At 35.4% G+C, this 21,477-nt stretch overlaps 3 protein-coding genes across 3 annotated transcripts in view; 2 read left to right on the forward strand and 1 right to left on the reverse strand.

The window, feature by feature from the left end:
* Positions 1 to 313: 313 nt before the first annotated feature.
* On the reverse strand, positions 314 to 9,024 carry LOC18052305 (protein PLASTID TRANSCRIPTIONALLY ACTIVE 12, chloroplastic). Its single transcript, XM_006448906.2, has 11 exons — positions 8,794 to 9,024; positions 8,570 to 8,649; positions 8,371 to 8,441; positions 7,036 to 7,698; positions 6,793 to 6,905; positions 5,774 to 6,033; positions 4,932 to 5,053; positions 4,628 to 4,696; positions 1,392 to 1,445; positions 1,123 to 1,230; positions 314 to 822 (listed from the first exon to the last, which is right to left on the reverse strand). Exons 2-11 carry the CDS (start codon positions 8,601 to 8,603, stop codon positions 724 to 726), a joined length of 1,593 nt encoding a protein of 530 aa, XP_006448969.1. The 5' UTR covers positions 8,604 to 8,649; positions 8,794 to 9,024; the 3' UTR covers positions 314 to 723.
* A 2,923-nt stretch (positions 9,025 to 11,947) lies between these two features.
* Positions 11,948 to 17,291, forward strand: LOC18052306 (hydroxyproline O-galactosyltransferase GALT2). The gene is made up of 7 exons (XM_006448909.2): positions 11,948 to 13,388; positions 13,836 to 14,068; positions 14,577 to 14,867; positions 15,065 to 15,193; positions 15,350 to 15,523; positions 16,479 to 16,586; positions 16,721 to 17,291. The coding sequence occupies exons 1-7, from the start codon at positions 12,455 to 12,457 to the stop codon at positions 16,925 to 16,927; spliced, it is 2,076 nt and encodes a 691-aa protein (XP_006448972.1). The 5' UTR covers positions 11,948 to 12,454; the 3' UTR covers positions 16,928 to 17,291.
* Positions 17,292 to 20,464: 3,173 nt separating this feature from the next.
* LOC18052308 (CSC1-like protein ERD4) overlaps positions 20,465 to 21,477 on the forward strand; it is a 4,232-nt gene continuing 3,219 nt past the window's right edge. The window contains exon 1 of the mRNA XM_006448913.2: positions 20,465 to 21,105. Coding sequence (XP_006448976.2) covers positions 20,835 to 21,105 — 271 coding nt within the window. The 5' untranslated portion in view covers positions 20,465 to 20,834. The remainder of the gene's footprint in view (positions 21,106 to 21,477) is intronic.

The following is a 21,477-nucleotide window of genomic DNA, read 5'->3' on the forward strand; positions in this document are numbered from 1 at the left end:
TGGAAATAACATTTTACATCATATAACGTTTTACGTCGCATGGAAGGAAGGGAAAAGCTTAAATTTTTATTTAGTTTACAAAAATTGAACATAAATACATGAATCAAACCTAAAATAAGCTTTTTTTTTCAAACTCATTTCGCATTCATGCGTATCACCTTATTTGTTTATTGTTACTGTTTAAAAATAACTTTTGTTCTAAGTTAAAAGATACTCTTATGGAGGGAGATACGAGAAGGAAAAAAAATTGGAACAGACATGCAAAGGAAAGGAAGAAATGGCAGCAACAACAGATGAGCAGAGACTCATGCGATGATTTAAATAAAGCCATCATCATCATAAACTTTAATGCTGTACAAATGAAAAATTTAGCCTCAGCAAATAGGAAAATGTAATCACTAGAATCGCAAAATTTTACGCTTTAGTAATAGTACACACTAAACAGATTTTAGCCCAACGTCTATACCCAACTCTCTACTCTCGCATCAACCACAGCTTTAGAATTTGACGCTAAAATGTTTAAACGTCCATGAAAATGGTTATTATTTTCATCAGAAAAGCCTCGTGAAGACAATTTACGCTATCAACTCTCTTCAAGAGCTTGACTCGCTCATATTCATTGTGTGAAAGAGTGTTTTTGGAAATGATCATCCTTTACCATAACCCTCACCTTTCATTTGACCAGCTATTTCTCTTCATAACAGCCACATTTCGATGTAAGCATCAGTCTTCTTCATCAAAATCTAAAAGAAAATCGGTCAAGTTCTCTGAATCATCAACAGCTTCTTCCAGAGACATGGTACCATCCTTTTTCGGCTTAGCCTGAAAGTACAAGAATTAGTGAACAAACTGGTAAAGATTGTGAGACAAGGAAGTGCTCTAGGTATTAAATTATTTAACAATTTTGCAAATGTTAGTGAGGCTGTCTGCTTTCTTGCACTAGTAAGTTCAAATAACGGCTGCAGATACTATTATCTTTCTTTTTAAAAGCCTTCTTGCCACTTATCAACCTTTTCCCATTCATACAAATGAGATGTAGCATTATGTATGGAATTGTGTCCAATTAACCATTCAATGTTAAATAATATTCTACAAATTAATAAGATCAAGAAACAGAATCACCTTTGACTTTCGAAGCTGAGGTGTAGATTTGAGGACACTCCAATTCCGCGTAATTTTCTCCTCTTCATCATCAGCATCAGCATCTAAATCACTATCTTCTCCTTCCTCCTATTGCAAATAAGCGTGAAAAGAATATGTGATTACTCATAAAACAACCATGACCAATAACCATGACTGCAGCAGGAAATTTATTGCATGACAAATTCCAATAAGACATCCAGATAAATTGAAAAGACAAGATCAAAAAGTAATTCAGCAATGATACTTACATCTTTTTCACCAATGTCAACAGCTTGTGCCATTGCTTCATCCACATCTGTCATCTGCTTATGCAGCAAAACATCAAGAAACGGGCGATGATTAATTGTTTCCTTCTAGTAAGAATTGATCGTGCTAAAAAAATTGATTCAGCATCAATGATCTACTTAAGTAATGATTTTTTTTTCTTTCTTTTTCTTTTTTCTTTTTTTTTTTAAATGCATGCCAAGCAATTGAATTACAAGCTTCCTATACCTCCAGCCCCCTGATCCCATGTGTTCAATGGGATTTGTTTTTATCAAATGTTTTTGAAGTTAACCAATCTGGAAATCATGAATTTGACTAGTTTTCCACATCCAACAGTATATCAAGTTTGATCTCTCTTTATTTCGTTAAAAAGAGATTACAAGCTTCCTATATCTCCACCCCCTTGTTTCCATGTCTCCAATGGGATTCGTTTTTATCAAATGTTCTGGAAGTTAACTGATAGGACTTAGGGCTAAATTAGGGCTGACTTTTATTGATTAAATCAAAAGAAAACAAACAATCAATCCTGACCTACGATTCGAGAGGTAGGTCAATCTCTCCCAAAACTCCTAATGGTTCCTAATACCAAACAAAACTCAACATAGACCCTAAATGACTCCATAATCTTTTATTTATAGCTAAACCCTAATTAATAACAAAGTTATTAAATTGCCCCTGCCCCTAAAATTACTAAACAGCCCCTGCCCCTTTATATTTTGCGCCTAACATAAGTTTTCATGGGTCTAACATTACTCCCCTCCCAAAAAGACACCTTGTCCTCAAGGTGGAATCCAAGAAACTGCTGCTGTGCTCTTATCCGCAATCCTCTGTGCCAACTCCATTGACTCCCCTAACCCTCTTGGCCTTAGCAAGCGTAGCGCGGCTCGAATTTCTGGCTTTGGTCCCTTCATAAAATTCCCTTCCAACACTGCCTCTGAGATGTCCCCTAGACGTCCCGACAACAGCTCAACCTTTTTTCTATACTCCATGACTGTTTTCTCTTGGATCAGGACAAAAAATTGTTCGTGCAAATCTCCCTCTTGAGTGGCCCGAAACCTCTCCAACAGCCGGTCCTTAAATTCACCCCACGGCCTCAATGGTTGTTGTTCCCGCCACTGAAACCACATAAGGGTCTTTCCCTCCAAACATAATGCAGCCGCCATCAATTTTTCCCCTTCCGAGAGTCCATTGATGGCGAAATAGCGCTCTACCCTATACACCCATCCATAGGCATCCTCGCCTTCGAAAATGAGCATTTTTAGTTTCCTTACCCCAAAATCGGCTCCAAATTGAGTCAGCCCCGCCCAATTTCGCGCCATTGAAGATCCCCAACCTCCCGAATCTACTCCATTTTCCGCAAATCCCGAAGACCCAGCCCACAATTCTCCTTGCCCAGCCCCATATTGGGCTGAAATCCCTCGCCCAACTGATTTCTGGTCATAACGGCTCTCTTTCTCATCAGTAACCCTTCCTCCTAGCCATCCGCCCCTAAATCCGACCTGTCCAGACCCAAAACCGCCCTGCACAGGCCTAAATCCAGCCTGCCCCGGCCCACAACAGCCCTGCCCGGCCTGCCTTGGCCCAAAACGGCCCTGCCCAGCCCAAAATTTGGCCTGCCTAGGCCGTGAGTCACCCCCAAACGCTGCCGAGTCGCCAAGCCCGGCCACCCCTGACTCCCGCGCGACCCATTCTGATGCTGAAACACCGATTCCCAACCCTAAACTGCCTCCTCCAACCGCGTAACCCTCAGATCCACCGCCCCCAGCCGCAAACCAGCCTCCTTCGCCACGCCCAACGCCAAGAAAGGCTCCCCTAGGCCGTAAGTCCCCTAGGCTGACCTCCTCGCCACAAAATCCGCCGTGAACTCTTGCCCCTAGCTGAGTAAGACTGGTGGATTTTGGCCCTCCACCCTTTGTGCCGTCACCGAGCACGGGTTTCGTGTCGTCATATCCTTCTCCCGCCACACTGCCTTGGCCTGTTGATATTGCCAGTGGTGGGTTGAGGTGGAGTTCTATTAATTTCAGCAACATGGCTTCAAGGGATGAAAATTTTTGTTGAACGCTATTAAATCGCTCGTCAATGGTGGCCTTGAGCAATCCAATCTCCGCTTCCAATTTTTCTTCAAGCACGTCCACTTTCTTTGCTGCCATTGTCTCAGGATTCTTGCTCTGATACCACTTTGATAGGACTTAGGGCTAAATTAGGGCTGACTTTTATTGATTAAATCAAAAGAAAACAAACAATCAATCCTGACCTACAATTCGAGAGGTAGGCCAATCTCTCCCAAAACTCCTAATGGTTCCTAATACCAGACAAAACTCAACATAGACCCTAAATGACTCCATAATCTCTTATTTATAGCTAAACCCTAATTAATAACAAAGTTATTAAATTGCCCCTGCCCCTAAAATTACTAAACAGCCCCTGCCCCTTTATATTTTGCGCCTAACATAAGTTTTCATGGGTCTAACATTAACCAATCTGCAAATCATGAATTTGACTAGTTTTCCACATCCAAGAGTCTATCAAGTTTGATCTCTCTTTATTTCATTAAAAAGAGTCTCTAAGCTGTGTGTATCTTGATCATATTTTCAATGGATAGCTAGCATCTAGCGTTCTCTCTCTTTCTTACAGTTGAACTTTCTCCATCCTCTGTATTGCTTTACAAAAGAAGTTTTCTTATATAAAAAACTCACAGCCCAAGATGAAGACCATGGCTGAGACTATTGTCAATGCCCACTATGATCCAGGGCTGTAACTAGGGAGTAGGGAGTATGTCTTTTGAGAAATCCATCTCAGGATGATCTTGCCAGGACTGCCTTTCATGCTTCACCAGATGCAACCCAAAGCGTAGAAGAAAAGCTATCTTACTGTCTCCTTGTACTTCAGGTCAAATTATCCTCATTGATCAAGGAAACAATAGCGTTATGCTACTTTGTCCTAGCATTTTTGCACCAATTGTGCCCAGCAGGCCAAAATTCAAAAATGGCCAAAACTCACTGTTTTGAGCTGTGGCCTGCCTGGGCTTGGTTCAGGAAGACAATATGGACCGAAAAGAAAGTAATTGTCCAGTGCTCAATTATTGAAAAACAAAGAGATAAAAAGAATCAAAGAAAAGATCTGTTGAAATAAAAAAAAAAAAAACTTTGCATAAAAATGAGAGATAAATGGCAAGAAATTCGGTGAAAAACAATATTGAACAGTGAAGTTTACACTTGACCTCAACTTCTTCAGTCTTCTCTCTCGCTAGAATCTCTTCAAGCTCCTCTCTTGATATCACTTTTCCGTGCTGATAAAAGCAAGCAGAGATCAGCACTTGAAGACAAAGGCAATAATCACAGTTGCGAATGCAGACACTTGAGTGCTTCACGTGCTTAATGGACTTCAAATTTTAATAAGTAGAAGGGTGATGAAAAGAAATGGAAGATATTTGAGCAAATGGAACATAGTTTCTATGCACCTCTCTGTGCTGAGTGTTTTTTTTAAAAAAAAAGAAAAAGTAAGGAAAACACACACAAATTTACCTCCTTTAGATAATCCAGCATATTGGGAGTTGGTTCATGGAAATCTGGACCTCTGTAATCAATCACTTCATCCGGATCTTGAATATAGTTCACAGTTGGGTAAACTGGATCTCCACCCCATACTGCAAAGGCCGGCAGTCAAGAGATTTATCAACCACCAGAACATCGTAAGGGAGCAGGCATATTTATGCCTTTACAAATACATTAAAATCAGTATACATATTTGTCCGACTTGAAAGAGACAAGCTATATCAGTATTAGTAAATCAAAGATCCTTGTGAATGGTTAAGTAAGGGACTATTATACGTATATTAATGTTATTTTTAAAATAAAAAAATCATTATCAAATTGTAAGTAATATAGAAGGGAGAAAAAGTAAAACGCGGTTCCCTGTTTCTTATAGATATGGGTTTTCTTATTTAAAAAGTTGTTTGGCTAACTGTTTCCAGAAAAGCTCTCCACAAAACTATTCACAGTCACCCAGCTTTATAGAACAGAAAATTGTTTAGGAAATTTCAGGAACTTTTCTAGATGATCATGCAGAAAATAACTAAACTAATAAATAAATAAATCATGAAATTTTTAATGGTAAAAATAAAAATAAAAACTAAAAAGATTAATCTACATGAACAAGATATTTAAAAAAAAAAATCTTTTTTATTTTTGCTAGAGAAGGCAAAGACAATCTCTGTCAAATAAGAGAAAACCGCTTAACCGACTAATATTGTATCCTACTTATAAAACATTCCACTTATATGGGTTAGCGAGGAGGTGATAAATGAAAATGATACAAACAAAGACCCGGATATAATGCACAAACTTATAAGGTAAAGAGCACAAACTTTGCTTTATTTGATCCTCCTGGAGTCGCATTGCTAAAGGATCCCTTTTAATACGAATATCATTTCCCATCATTATGCGATATTCTCGATCTGTTTGATGACAAAACATTTCAATTAACTGTGTATTTTCATCTTCACCGGTCTCCTCGTAATGTTTCTGAATAGCTTCACGTGAAGTGTCCCTCTTCCATGCTTTTACCCATTCAGAGTAGTATGCAATTGGCCCTATCCTTTCGAGCCTCTCTTGTTCAGCTTTAAGTCTACGGAAATCAACAAAACATTCATATTCCATTTCACTTGCAGAAATGCTTCAATGAGTTTTTTGTAGTCAACCAATTAGGTTATGAAGAACTTAATAAATAAATAAATAAACAAGAAACAAGGGTGAGTGTAAATGAATATCACCATTTTTTTTTCCCCGAACATCAATAGGAAGCATGACGCTTAGCCAGATTATAACAATTTTATGGACTGGATTTCAGAGATATTAGAACCTTCTGAATAGGTAGATGTAGGTTGTCTTACTAGATTTTGGCTAACCTGCTAGTATTTGGTATTTCAAAATCATACAACTAATGTGCAGAATCCTCTTTGAACTTGCCTTCTTATGAACAGTTGGTACAGTTAACAAAAAAAAATCCAACTTTTTACATCAACTTGTAGAACCTTTCACTTTTCCAACTTCTACCGATTTACATTCAACTTATTATGTCATGCTTCAGTTTCACTTTCTTCACTTTTCCTAGGAAAAGTAAGTCCAGCTTCACCTAGACTACATTCTATAAATCCTGTCTACTTCTTCTTAAATGAAAAACAATTAATGTCTACCTCATCTTAAATGAAGTCCAACTTTACTTAGACTACATTCCATATATCCTGTATAAATCTTCTTAAATGAAAACCAATTTATGTGTATGCCTCCGGAAAGGGATCAAGATAGAAATCAAGAAACAAAAGAAATGTCAAAATAAATACTAAACCATTGAATTAAGAGCCATGTGTAAATGTATGTATGAAACCTTTCTTCCTTGAAAAGATGTCGTCTAGCTCTGTAGAGGGCAGTTTCAGTTAATGTTGGATGTTCACCATAAAGCTTTATTTGCCCAGTATCTGCCATTGCTTTGAGAAAAACCTACAAAAATCCATAGACATTGTAGTCAAAATAGAAGACAACTTCTTGTCTTCTAAGCAAGCGCGCTATACATTTTATCAGTTAAATATGACTTTCTTCTAGTCATCATCTATTTCCTAATTCCACTAACCGTTTCAACATCAGGTCGCCTTCTTTGCCATCTTGACCATTGTTCCTTGTCTGATTTTCTCCAGTTCCACCATAATTCTTCACTACTTAGTGGCTCCTCTATTGGCTTCCTCACTTTGGGATCAATGAATGGATGTGGGCGGCCAAGTTTCTTGTCTAATTCATATTCAGTTTCTCCTTCAGCCTTAGATTCTGTCTCATAAACAACATACTCAGATGAGGACTCTTTAGGATCTTCTGTTGCATCCTCAGAAACTTCAGGTTCCAATGAAGCACTTGATTCCAGACTCACTTCAGAAGATCTAGCCCTAACAGATGTTTTATACTTCTTCCTCCTACTCCCAGGATGTTTTCCATAGGAGGGAGATCCTGTTGACTCACCAGTCGGCTCAGGAGCCCTGGCAGCCCTTACTCGACTGGCAGTGCCTTCTGGCCAGTACTCCTCTCCTGGAATACTTGCGCGTGCACCAGAGGCTGGTTCCAGCTGCCCAGACGCTGAGTCGAAATAACTATAGTAGGGAGGACGCTCAACAGACACATACTCTGGTAATTCATCATTCTTCTCACACTTTATACGACGAACTGAAGAGGTCCTCCTAAGTAGATTGTTCAAATGAAGTCTAGTTTGCAATATTCCAGTTGGAAATGAACCTAGAAATGATGTCTGGATAGTTTACAGAAAATTATACGTGTATACAAGAGTGCCATGTCAAATGGAATAAAATAAGCTATGGTGAAAAAACAATGTCTCAATAGTTTATACAAAATTATATATTTAAATAATAAGTAACTAAACATTTATTTTGGTGTCCAAGCAAAACAAAGATATATAAACTTGCATATTGTACTTGCTGTTGTTTTGGAAATTAGAAAATAGCATAAATACCACAACCAAGCTAGGTTGATTGGTACAACATGCTCAAAGTCCTTTTCTCTCCAGAAGGGAGTTTGTGAGGAAGACTTTACAGTTTCTAAAGTCTTTATTACCTTGAATATGATTCAAAATCATAATTCGCCTTCCTTTTCTACATTTTGCTTGCAACTGTACAAAATCGAACTAGAAATAAACATTGTCATAGTTAGGTATTAGAGGAATCATTTTACATTAAACTAAAGCAGTTATACTTTGCCAGCCGAAAAACTACAGTTACCCACACAAGTGCAAGAATGGTTGAGTTCGGATGTTGCTTTGAAAATATAACAGTTCCCAAACCATAACTACACAAAAATTACAATTAAAAAATAACTACAGAACAAAGACCAACAAGTAAAATGAATACAGAAGAAAATTAGTATTCATAAACATTAAAGGGAAAACTGCAAATTAATTTAAAACCTGAAAACGGTTGAAGTTTGGTTTGCGTGTAATAAAGTCATCTGAATGATCTACTGGCCCCAATCCTCTATCTGTCATACCGATAACAAAATAAAAAGAAAACTACAAATAAAAATTTCTCATTCAAATTCGAAACAATAATTTCATAGTAACTGAACCAAACTTACAAGTGAAAAAAAAACTTTAAATATAAACTAACCTTGATTCATCCACGCAGGTGAAAGAGTCGCCATTTTCACTTAACTCGATAAACTATGGCAAGTAAAATTGCAAGAATAACTGAAAGAAAAAGAAAATCAAATCGTTACAAAACGCACCGTTTCAATATTCAAGGAGGAAGCTAAAAAGAGTGTTAGAGATGAAAGATGTGAAATGGAGTGGAGTAAATTGAAGAAACTGAAGTTGGAGAAGGAGAAAACGCACCGTTTTATTTTTAGACGATGGTTTTACTCATGATGGAGATGAATTGACATGCATGAGCGAAGCAGTTCTTGTTCGTCAGGCTCTCTGGAGGATCTACGATTTGGGGTTTAGTTTACTTTTATGGAGATTTTGAGGCTGCATCCTACAGCACAGGGTTTTAGCTTTGGTAGTTCGGCAAGTAGAAAAAATGAGAGTGAGAATATTTTTTTATAAAACGGATAAGAGTAAGACGATGACTGCAACGCTGCGTTTCATTTACATCCTCTCTTTAGCGCCATACCCGTTTTACGGCCCCTTCAAAATTCCCGATAAAAATCCTTTTACGTATTTATTACTTTAACCTCACAACAATTACTATTTTAATCTTTTTTTTAGTTACATGGAAAATAAAATTCTTCTATATTCAATTGAAATCGAATTATTTCTTATATTCAATCTGTTGCAAGGTTTTCATCAAACAGCTTATCCATCACCCACATCGTCAATAGCTAGCTCTTTAGTCTTTTCTTTCAATTTTTAAGCATTAAACAAGCAGTCTCTCCGTCTTTTTCTTTTCTTTTCTTTTTTTGATATATTTTTTTCAACTCGAAGTGGTAAAAGAAAGAGGTGAAATATATAAGAACAGCAAATTTTTTAAGAAATTTTTTTAAGTCATGGTAGAAATTAGAAAGAAAGAAGAATCTGTTGAATAAATTAAAATGTCAAAAAATTCCAGACAAAAAGATCGAGTGTTGATTATTAAATTTCTCTTCTTTCGCTCTTTTAGACTCTGGTTTCTTTGTCTCAAATGAAAAGAATAAAGGAAGCAATGGGGGTTCTATGATGAAGGCTCTGTTTGGTACAGCTTATTAAATAGAGTTTATAACAGTAGAGCTTATAGCAGTAGAGCTTATACCAATAGAGCTTTTGGATAAAAAGTCATTAGGTGTTTGGTAGTCAATAAAAAAAGCACTTTTGAACCATTAAACTGTGTGATATTTTTTATATTATATATTTTTAGAAAAACTCTATAGCTTCTACTCCCAAAAGTTCAAATTTTGGACTTTTACTAGTAGAGGTAAATTAGCTTATTTAAGCTAAAAAAACTCTATTAAAAAAATAACCAAACACCATAAAAAATTTTTAAAAGTACTTATACGATTAAATAAGCACTTATGGCTCTTAAATAAGCCATAACAAACAGGCACGAAGTTTCATTGAAAGTTAGTTTCGGAATTTTTAGGGGTGTCAATTAAAAGAAAATGTAATTTTCAACTATTTACATTTTTAATAAAGAAACGGGTGTTAAGAGGACTTGGCCATTTCATATAACATATCTACAATGGGTATTAATTTTATTTAATGGGTATTCAAATGGGCTTGCAGAGTAAAAATATAAATTTTTAAATTTTTTAAATGAGTTTATTAAGTTAATAGGTTTAATAAGTATTTTAATTAGTTCAAATAGGTACACCCAAATTAATATTTTGGATTATGAAAATGGATCAAAATGATGGTAAGGGGTAAATTAGGATTGGGTGGGGGTATATTGAAAAATAAAATTTATTTTAAAATCTTTAATGGGTTAATTGACCCCTCATTTCTCAATCCCCTCAATTTATCTCATCAACTCTCATTTCTCATTTAATTAATATCTTTCTATTAGTATTTCCATTCATGGAAACTAATTTATTAAAAAGAATTTTTATATGTTTTATATTGGAATGAAAATTTCCATCTACTAAAAATTAATAATTACCTTTTATTATTGCTTGAATTTGAATGAAAGCATGTATAAAGCAGATTCCCGGCCAACTAATTTATTACCTTTTATTATTGCTTGAATTTCAAAAAAAAAAAAAATCTCATAGATGTATATATGAAAAAATATAATTGAATTTATTTCTTTCTTTAAAAAAAAATCGATATCTTTTAAAGATCTAAGGTTGACCAAGAAGGAGGATTAGAAGTTTAGAACCATTGATACCACCTTAAGAAATCGATATCTCAATTAAATAATATCTTATACCTTTTTAAATTAGGGCTGATATACTAAGTCGTAATTCACTTAACGGAACTATATTTATTACATTTATATTTAGATTTTTGCTAAGTTACATTTACAGTAACTCACAACCAGTTATCTTAGTGCAAAAATAAGTAATATAGTGCAACTAATTGGTGGGGTCAATTGCTAATTTAACTAGACTGCAAGTTACTGTTTATATAACTTAGCACGACTATCAAATTAAGATCAACCTTAATTCAATATGTGAGCTAATCTTACTGTTATTGACGAGTATAATTAAGTTGTATCAAAATTAAGTAATTACTTTCTTAAAAAAAAGTGGGAAAAATTTGAAGTCCAACTGTTATAAATCATTAGGTGAAAACCAATACATTATTTTCCATAAATGATTCACCATAAGAAGTTTGTTGACACAGGTGAAAAGTTAAATAATCGTTAATTACTTTTTATTTTTTTTAAATTTTAATTTGATAATTATGAGATAGACTCAAATAATCTATTATATAAATAAGGGAGGAGGTGTCAACTAGCATTAACAATTTGTTTATGAATTTATTACTTTATTTAACGTTAAAAAATAGTCAAATGTGTTCAGGTACTACACAAAATTCATCTAAAAAAAGTATTAAAAATTTCATGTTAAAAATATTTGAAATAAATTATACTCCTTAATAAATTGTATTTAATTTGTTATAAGATATTTAGATTTAAAAAAAAAAAAGAAACTATTACCTAAATTCTAGATTTTTTTTTTTTGAGATATATATTTGGAGGAGACAAGAGTTGGTTGGAACTCGAACCCAACCGTCATCTACATTTTAAATTTTATCTTCAATATGTTTGAAAATAAGACATTTTCTTAATACATGACTCATATAAAAAAGAATAATAAATTACTACCAATTTCTTGAATCATTCTTTAAGTTTTAGGAATGAAACGTGACACCCACGAGATGACGTGCTCCCAACTGTCTAAACAGAGGGAAAAAAAATGGGAATTTAAAAGAAAAGAAACAGAAACTTAAATTATAAACGCCGCGAGTGGCCAATCATATCATTCTCACTTGAAAAATAAGAAATATATATATTCCAGTAATATGTTTTATAAACTCAACTAGATTCCCGTAAAATCACGATAGATTTTACTTATTTTACGTTGCAGCCCCTCAACTTTCTAATATTTGCTATATATCACCTAGCCAGGCGGCCCCGCCCCCATTCACTTTCATCACATTCGCAGTTGCTTTCATACAAATACGCTGCATAAATTACAATTCAATCTATTACTCTTATCTCCCTCTCTTCAAATTCACTTCTCCATCTGCTTCAATCGATCGGGGGTTGTATTAGTTCATGCGATCAAGTTAATGGACTCTTCATTAGCATTAAGCACCAGAGTTAGTTTGATTGGAAGATCAAGTATCTGAAAGATGTTTGTGAAATGTTGACAAACTTAGGGTTTTGGGTCGGCGATTTTTATGGATTGATCACTGAACTTGATGCATTTCGAGGTTGAGTCCTCTTCTACACTTTGCCGGGGTTTTTGCAAGTGGGTTTTGGTCTTGAAGAATTGGGTACATTTAGTTTGTTTATTGATCTTCTGATTGGTTGAGTAATGGGTTTAAGAGATTTGTAGTTATTGCCAAGCATATTATGTTGTTTTCATGTTTGTTTTACAAGATGAAGAGAATTAAACTCGAGTATAGTAGTGGTAGGAGGTTTAGGTTGTCGCATTTCTTGTTGGGCATTGGGATATTATACTTGGTTTTCATAGCATTTAAGTTCCCACATTTCTTGCAGATTGCATCAGTGCTAAGCGGAGATGATAATTATATTGGACTGGATGAGAAATTGGTGGGGTATAATGGGGATTCGGATCTGAGTAAACCATTCTTTAGTTCTGTTTATAAGGATACGTTTCATCGGAAGCTAGAAGATAATGAAAACCAAGAGGCCCCACTGATGCCTAGGGAGGTTCTTTTGAAGAATGGAAATGGTGGATCACGACCTATAAAGCCACTCCAGTTTCGATATGGTCGAATAACGGGTGAGATCATGAGGCGAAGGAATAGGACTAGTGAGTTTTCAGTGCTTGAAAGAATGGCAGATGAGGCGTGGACGTTAGGGTTGAAGGCATGGGACGAAGTGGATAAGTTTGATGTCAAGGAGACTGTTTCTAGCAATGTATATGAGGGGAAGCCTGAATCTTGTCCTTCTTGGCTGTCCATGAGTGGAGAAGAGTTGGCAAATGGGGATAGGTTGATGTTTCTTCCTTGTGGGCTTGCTGCTGGATCTTCAATTACAGTAGTGGGAACACCTCACTACGCGCATCAGGAGTTTTTGCCCCAGCTTACAAGGAGGAGGAATGGTGATAGTTTGGTTATGGTTTCACAGTTTATGGTTGAATTGCAAGGACTAAAGTCAGTGGATGGTGAGGATCCACCGAAGATTTTACATTTAAATCCTCGAATAAAAGGAGACTGGAGTCACCGGCCGGTTATTGAACACAACACATGTTATAGAATGCAATGGGGGACAGCTCAGAGATGTGATGGTTTATCATCTAAGAAAGACGATGACATGCTTGGTAAGATTTATCGTGCTCAAAAGACTTAAGCATTGTTGTTCTTATAATTCCCTTTAGTTCTTTTGTAAGTTTCGCTCACTACCCAGTATTATAATACAATTTTAGACATCAACTGAAAGAGTAATTACTTCTTTTTTCAATCTTGTTTGGGCTAATATAAACAATAACATTGTCCTCGTAGTATAATTTCTTAGACTGTGCTATGTGTGAGTATGATTGAATTGAGGGCTTACTCTCATTTGTTTTTTCATATTTTGATTTAACTCTAATGTAAGATAAGTCTTGCTGAGTAACGGTCACCATGCTGTTTGTGTATGTGGACTGCTGTGTACCCCTTAGAAACTAATACAATTATTTCTGATGTTGTTTAACTTGTGTCTTTATCTTTTGGGCTATGCTGTATATCAATTGAGTTGTAACTGTTTTTTAATGGATATATTTTTATAGTTGACGGAAATTTAAGATGTGAAAAGTGGATGCGCAATGATGTTGTTGACTCAAAAGACTCCAAAACAGCCTCTTGGTTCAAAAGATTCATAGGGCGTGAGCAGAAACCAGAAGTTACTTGGCCATTTCCTTTTGTAGAGGGTCGATTATTTATCCTGACCCTACGTGCTGGTGTTGAAGGATACCATATTAATGTTGGGGGTCGGCATGTGACTTCATTTCCTTATCGGACGGTATGTTGTTGATGATGAAAAAGTGATATCAACCCACAACAGTTCTTTTCTATGGGTATTTTTCGTATGGGGAATCTAAATTTGCTCAATTGCATGTCTAGTGTCTTAATAGTTCTCCATTATGGGGAAAGCTGCATTGTTTAAAGTGTTCAGAACTTTTTGGTGCCTGCTCTTTTTTGCCTTGTTTACAATAGTTGTCATTCTCTCTGTAATCTTTTTGCAAATATGTTTACTGATGTGAAAGTATTTGCATTTTGAATTGATTGTTATTGCTATTCCCATCAGTTATTATGGCATGAGAGTTTCTGTTACAACCCTTTTATATTACTGGCCTTCATTTTGTGTGAGTTTCCTCTCATAGCCTTGGTATACTGGTTCAATCTGGCATGCCAATATGATCTTCCATTTTTACTTTTGTTTTTTTCCTTTAAATAAAAAAATCATTTTCTTCTGATTGCATTGAGCAAAAGCATTTCCATTTCTGATTATATTTTTGCTCTGCCTTCAGGGGTTTACGCTTGAGGATGCAACAGGTCTAGCAATTAAAGGAGATGTCGATATTCATTCAGTTTATGCGACCAATCTTCCAGCCTCTCATCCAAGTTTCTCCCTTCAAAGAGTATTAGAAATGTCATCAAAGTGGAAAGCTGAGCCCCTACCTGCTAGGCCAGTCCATCTTTTTATTGGAGTTCTTTCTGCAACCAATCACTTTGCAGAGCGCATGGCAATTAGGAAAACTTGGATGCAATCTTCAAAAATTAGGTCTTCCAATGTGGTTGCTCGTTTCTTTGTTGCACTGGTATGATATTTTCTTCTTTCTCTATTGAGGATTGGAGTGAGATTTTAGCCTTAACTTACTGACATATGAAGTGACTGTCATTCTCTGTCGTCTTCTTCACTTAATTTCATTTATGACATTGTCCAATGGCTGTTGAGTTCTCATTATATATGTATTCTGGTTTGGTTTTTATGTTCATTCATGATATCGCCTTATAGAATCCGAGAAAGGAGGTCAATGCTGTGCTGAAGAAGGAAGCTGCCTTCTTTGGAGACATTGTTATTTTGCCATTTATGGACCGCTATGAGCTTGTGGTCCTGAAAACCATTGCGATTTGTGAGTTTGGGGTGAGTCAAATTTTATTTCTGCATATTTTGAATCCTTTTGTTTTTAAATACCTAATCTTGTTTAAGTCATTACTACACGTGTATTCTAGATTATTATGTTCTGCTCCATGCTGAGTTTGATCCATAGTTGTTAAATAGCCTAGTTTCCCTGCACAGGTTCAGAATGTGACAGCTGCTTACATCATGAAATGTGATGATGACACATTTATTAGGGTGGACGCTGTCCTGAAAGAAATTGAGGGCATCTTTCCAATGAGGTCCCTTTATATGGGCAATCTCAATCTCTTACATCGTCCTCTCCGAACTGGGAAATGGGCTGTCACTTATGAGGTATGCAAATTGTGCATGCTTTTATGTGAATTTGAGTTTACCAGAAATCCTTCATGATGAAATTGCTCCATACGACATTGTCGCCATCTTCTGCGTGGATAATAGCCATAATTGTGTCAGAAAGTACTTGGGAAACATACATCCAATTTTATCTAGATAAATCAACAGTTATATCTATATTGCAAAGCAGTGGAAGTCATCTCACCCTATATATTCACAAGATACTGTGTGACAATCTGCTGAGTTGGTTTTTGGAAATGCAAGCCTATGTACTTGACTTTAAATAGTCCTTCACCAGCTTCTCGATCCTAAACGAAGTATCTATGTTGTACTAACTTAACTTCTAGCACTACTTGAATCAGTTTCCATGGAAAGATCAGCTAGAGCTTTCTCTTAATGCTGACTACTATTCTGGGAATATTTGAAGTATCTGGTACATGTAGCATCACCTTGAATCCTTGGTCTCTTTGCTTCTTCAAATGCCCTTCGCCTTTTTTCAACATCCTTCTTGATATGCGTACATTCCATTAAATGGGACAGATTTAGGTTCTGAAGCATATGCAAGGCACAGGAGGAGCTAACATTTCCAACATTTTATTATCTCTGGATCACATTTTTCCTTACATTTAGAGCCATCAATATCAATTATCAACACTTCAGCAAGGCCCAGTATAATATAACGCTTAATAGGCTTTGGAATGCTGTGACCTATCCATTTTGTTAGGCCCTTTCATCTAGCCCCAGATGATGCATTAGCATGCTTAGATGGAAAATTTAAGTGGGAAATAAGAGACTGTGTCCAAGACTCTCACTATTCTGGTCACTGATTTGTGTTATGTTGTCCCACACACCAAACACCTTCCCCCCCCCCCCCCCCCCCACACACACAAATATATAGAACTAAAAGGCGATATTCCGTTAAGAGTGAGCATGCTTTTGTTGACTAATGTTGCAGGAGTGGCCACAAGAAGTATATCCTCCCTATGCTAATGGGCCTGGGTATGTAATTTCCAGTGATATCGCAAAATTCATTGTCTTGCAACATGGCAATCAGAGCCTAAGGGTATGCAACACCAAAATGCTTTTATCTATTTCCTTTCATTTGGATGATTCTTTCCGGCGTTTTCTCTTTTGTTGCTACATTTTGCACGTCTCTTCTATCAACAACTGAAATATACCGTTTCTTTTTGGTGACAGCTCTTCAAGATGGAGGATGTGAGTATGGGAATGTGGGTTGAACAATTTAACAGTACCATGACTGTACGGTACTCTCACAGCTGGAAGTTTTGTCAGTATGGATGCATGGAAGGTTACTACACTGCACATTACCAATCCCCGAGGCAGATGATCTGCCTCTGGGACAAGTTGTCAAGAGGTCGGGCTCATTGCTGCAACTTTAGATGACAAGCAGCTTTTGTTGCCAATTATTGTTATAACCTTTCTTCCTATAGCCCTGCCTGTTTTTGTGAGATTTTTTTTTGTCCAATGAAGTGGGGTTAGGAGACGGCTGTGCCTATAATTTGGGGGATACAGATTGTTCCATCGTTCATTGTATTCTTGACACCAGATAATTAGGGCATCCCACTTTGGAACGAATAGAACGGAGAAGTACTGATGTTGTTGTATATGCGTATGATCTTGAAAATCGATGTAGTTGGTAAAGCTAGTAGAGGTCTTCCCATTTTACCTTGTGAACGTTCAATCGAGAAGAAAACTTACATTGATTCAAGGAAAATTTCCTCCCTCAATTTATATTGAATTGATAATCTGTAGTTGTTTCTTTACTTTTCCTGTAATTATAAATAGCCTTGTAACTCAATTATGGTAAATACTACTATTGTAGTCTTGTTACATCATCTGCTGTCCACATTTGAAGCATGTCCTGGCTGGCATGCCAATGCTATATTTTTTTCACTTTTTTTCTTCGATAGTATATATACAGAGAGAGAGAGAGAGAGTTTCCTTCTGGTAAATGTTTCATTGTTAAGAGATAAGTTAAAAAGTTAAAAATAAATATAAATTTAATAAATTACAGAATAAAATATATTATATTAAAATATTTTTTTTTTCAAATTATCCTTTATTTTAATAAAATAAAAAAATTCTTTATTAAAAACTTACTCAGAAAATATACAAACGCAATGCAGTAAAAAATTCTTTATTAAAAACTTACTCAGTAAATATACAAACGCAATGCAGTAATATACTCCAACGCCCGTAAATGCTCGCTTAAGTTGCCTTAGCCAAAAGGTTAGTAAGAGCGTCCCAAAACATTTTGCAAATAAAATTTTACTTACTATTTAAAGGGTCGTATAAATAAAATTCTTTAATAAAATTATGCTTTTCTCATTTTTAATATGAAGAATCTTATTCAGAAAATATTTTATAATCTTTAATTAAATATTATATTATTTTTTATCTTTTTATTCTTGGAGGAAGAGGTATATTATAATTGTTAATTTTCAGTGGAGAAAAAAATTTGATTAAAATAATAATATGAACTGATTTTTTTGGAGAGATAATTAATTTTTTTTCTTTTTTATTTATCACATAAATAAATACTTAAAAAATTAAATTAAACAAATCTTTTAGTGATTTTTCTAACAACTAATAATATGCAGCTTTGGAACTTGAATATCTCATGATAGTTCAGGGCATATCAGTTAGATTTTTCTATTTTCGAATGATTTATCAAGAAAATCTATGACATATTTTGTGGTATTTAATAATTTGGGCACTGGATGACCCCACGGCAATCTCTATTCCCAAATTTTATAATCAGCGTTTGTGGAGCCCGCTTCTTAAATCCGACACAGTGCAGTGCAAGCGACATGCTGTAAGGCAGAGGCTAAAGACCATCCTTGTCCTTTACGTGAACTACTTGAGTAAACAGTTCACCGAAACTTTGGTCCTTTTCCTTTCACATTGCCCACCTACAAACCTCTAAAAATATCTCTCCACGTGTCACGCATTCGCGAGTGCTTTTCTTGACCAAAGTTTTTCGTCAAATTGATTAGAATGCCGAGTAACTTCGGCCCCACTTCGATGGTAGGATCCACATCCACCCGTTGAAAAACCGCGTAATCGCTCTTACAAGTTGTCGGCACCACCATGATCGTGCCACGTTTCCTCTCGGGAAAGACAAATTTTATCCCTTTAACCGCCACGTGTGTATTCAATTGTCCGCTGTCCGGGTGTCGACCGAGCGGAGTGTACTATACTCAACTGACACTCGAAAGTTATCCGTTGCGTAATGTACGAAGTGGGGTTAATACGACACCGTTCTTTGCCATCACAAAGCCTCAGAGTTGACGTGGCTGTCGTTTGGTGCAGAACTGTACAGTTATTTTTTTTTCGTCTTCTGATTTGTGTGGGGCCGGGGTCAGATGCAAATACAAAAATATCGCAAAGGTGGCAATTTGAAGATCACATGAATTTTGGTGGATAAGATACAGTTACTTGTGTGTTTACAGAAGTAACCCTTGGACATCCAATGCCCAAAATTCGAAATTTTGAGCTGCTTTTGCATGAATGAATCTTTCTTTGCACTTGTTCCAATTTCCAACATAAGCTTCGAACACATTCTGTTTGAAGTAATTTTAACTACTTCCGTATTTTCTATAAAAGTACATTTATATAGTTGGAGACGTCTCTATGTTTTTAATACAGACATCTTGTTAAATTCTGCGATTTAATAAATTATTTTTAAATATATTATAAAATTATGTGATTGAATAATATTAAAATATAACTCTATTATATATATTATTTTTTAAGTGTAGGAGTCCTTATTTTTTTTCATGTGGTTCTAATTTAAAAAAAAACACAAATCTCAATACATTGAAAATTATATTTTTTTTATTTGTTACCTATTGAAATTTATATATTTTTTTAATATTTTACTAGCATTCTTACTTTGTTAAAGTGAAAATATCCTCATTAAAAAATAATTACATATTTTTATATGTGTGCATGCACATGTGTGCATGATTAAATCAATAAGCATAATACGTAATGGGATGGCAATAAAAGTAGCAACAAAGTCATTGCAAGCAGGCAAGTATGATATAATGAAATGTTTTACAAAATTTTGGCATGTTAATACAAATCCTCATTTACTTTTTTTCTCCTAATATCTTCATTTCCACCTCATATTTATAACAAGTCATTTTTAGTAAGTTGTCATTTTGTGTATATATATAAAAAAAAGAATTGTACAATGTATTTAGTTTTTTCCAATGTTTTTTAATCATTTTACAGCACCTGCCTCTGATTGATGCACAAGAATGCATAAATTCTCCTAGTTCTGATCTCCTGTCACTAACTTTAAGCTATTAGTCTAGCTATAGAGAGAATATAATATTGATTTTAGAAAGTATAAATATGGGTTATAAACAAAAAAAAAGATCGTTCTAAAATAAATGGACCAACTATATATTTATATATAGTCTTAAATTTTTATCCGGACTTACCTTCAAAACTAAAATCATTACAAAAAAAAAAAGCTAGGAAACTGAAAGATGACAGGCTAATGACAATGAATTATAATACCGTATAATATTATAATATTATCTAATTATTTTTTACTTTTCTCCTAATACTAATAGTACTGACACTATTATATATGATGTTATAACTAATTGTGTTTACTTCAATTTAAATGATACATTCAATTCAACAAATAGGGCAGTATTTGCCAATATGGAAAAGCAAGCTGGCTTTTTTTTTTTTTTTTGGGGGCTAAATTAAGTCATGGGAAGTGGGAAACAAGCTGAACAGGGGGGCAAAACGGTCCTTCCACCTTCACTCTCTATTCCACTTCACCACCTTGTCTCTCTCCTGCGTTACCGTGGTTACCATACCACCTTCCATCAAACTCTCTCTCTCTCTCTCTCTCTCTCTGGGTGCATTAAAAGCACAAATCTGAAATGAAAAACAATAATAATAATAATAATAAAGAAACCAATCAACCCCACAAACAGCTAGCTAATCACACATCCACGTAAGATATTTTTCACTTTTTTTTTTTCATTTGAAAGCCAAAGGCCAAGGTCGATGGGCAGGCGTTTGCTTTTTTCACATTTATAGCAGCATCATTTGTCATTTATCAACCACCGAAGAAGGCCTCTCTGAGTCTTTTCCTCTTTCAATATCATAACCGTTGGTTACGTTTATCTTCTTCCTTCAGTGTCCTTTTAACGGCTATGTATCGTATTATTGCTTCTAGTTGACGTTTCACCACACATATCATTATTCTTCAAGGACACAAGCTTTTTAGTATATTTTTTCAGAGAAAAACAAACGTACCCAGATGGATTTCGATTCGTTCTTGACGTCCTTAGGGACTTCGTTTATTATATTTGTCGTTTTGATGTGCCTTTTCGCGTGGCTGTCGTCAAAACCCGGCAATACTGTGGTGTATTACCCGAACCGGATCTTGAAGGGTTTGGATCCATGGGAGGGCGGGTCCAGGACCCGGAACCCGTTTACTTGGATCAAGGAGGCTATGTCTTCTTCGGAGCAGGATGTTATTAACATGTCTGGATTGGATACTGCTGTGTACTTTGTTTTTCTGAGCACTGGTTAGCGTTTTTGTCTCTTTAAGTTTGTTCTCTTTTTTTTCTTTTTTTTTATTCCCTGTGTGATTTCGTTTTAAAGGCTTCTGTTTCTTCGCTCATTATTGGTTTTGTTTTATTTGGAGTCATTTTAAGTTCAAGTTTTGTTTTGGTTTTATACAGATTATTTAAGTAATTTTTAGTTTATCACCTTTTTTTGAAAGTAGAATTAGTTTATGTCTCACTTTTCATGAATTTGATGTTGCTTCTCTGAATCTCCCTGTAAACTTTTCAATTTTTTTAATAGAAGTTTTGAACTTTAATGGTATCTACTTTGTTACTTCAGTCTAATTTACTTAGTAATTTTAATTTATTAATTGATAGTGAAATGCAGGAAAA

Source organism: Citrus clementina, unplaced genomic scaffold (genome assembly GCF_000493195.1).
Source record: "Citrus clementina cultivar Clemenules unplaced genomic scaffold, Citrus_clementina_v1.0 scaffold_2, whole genome shotgun sequence".
NCBI lineage: Eukaryota > Viridiplantae > Streptophyta > Magnoliopsida > Sapindales > Rutaceae > Citrus > Citrus x clementina.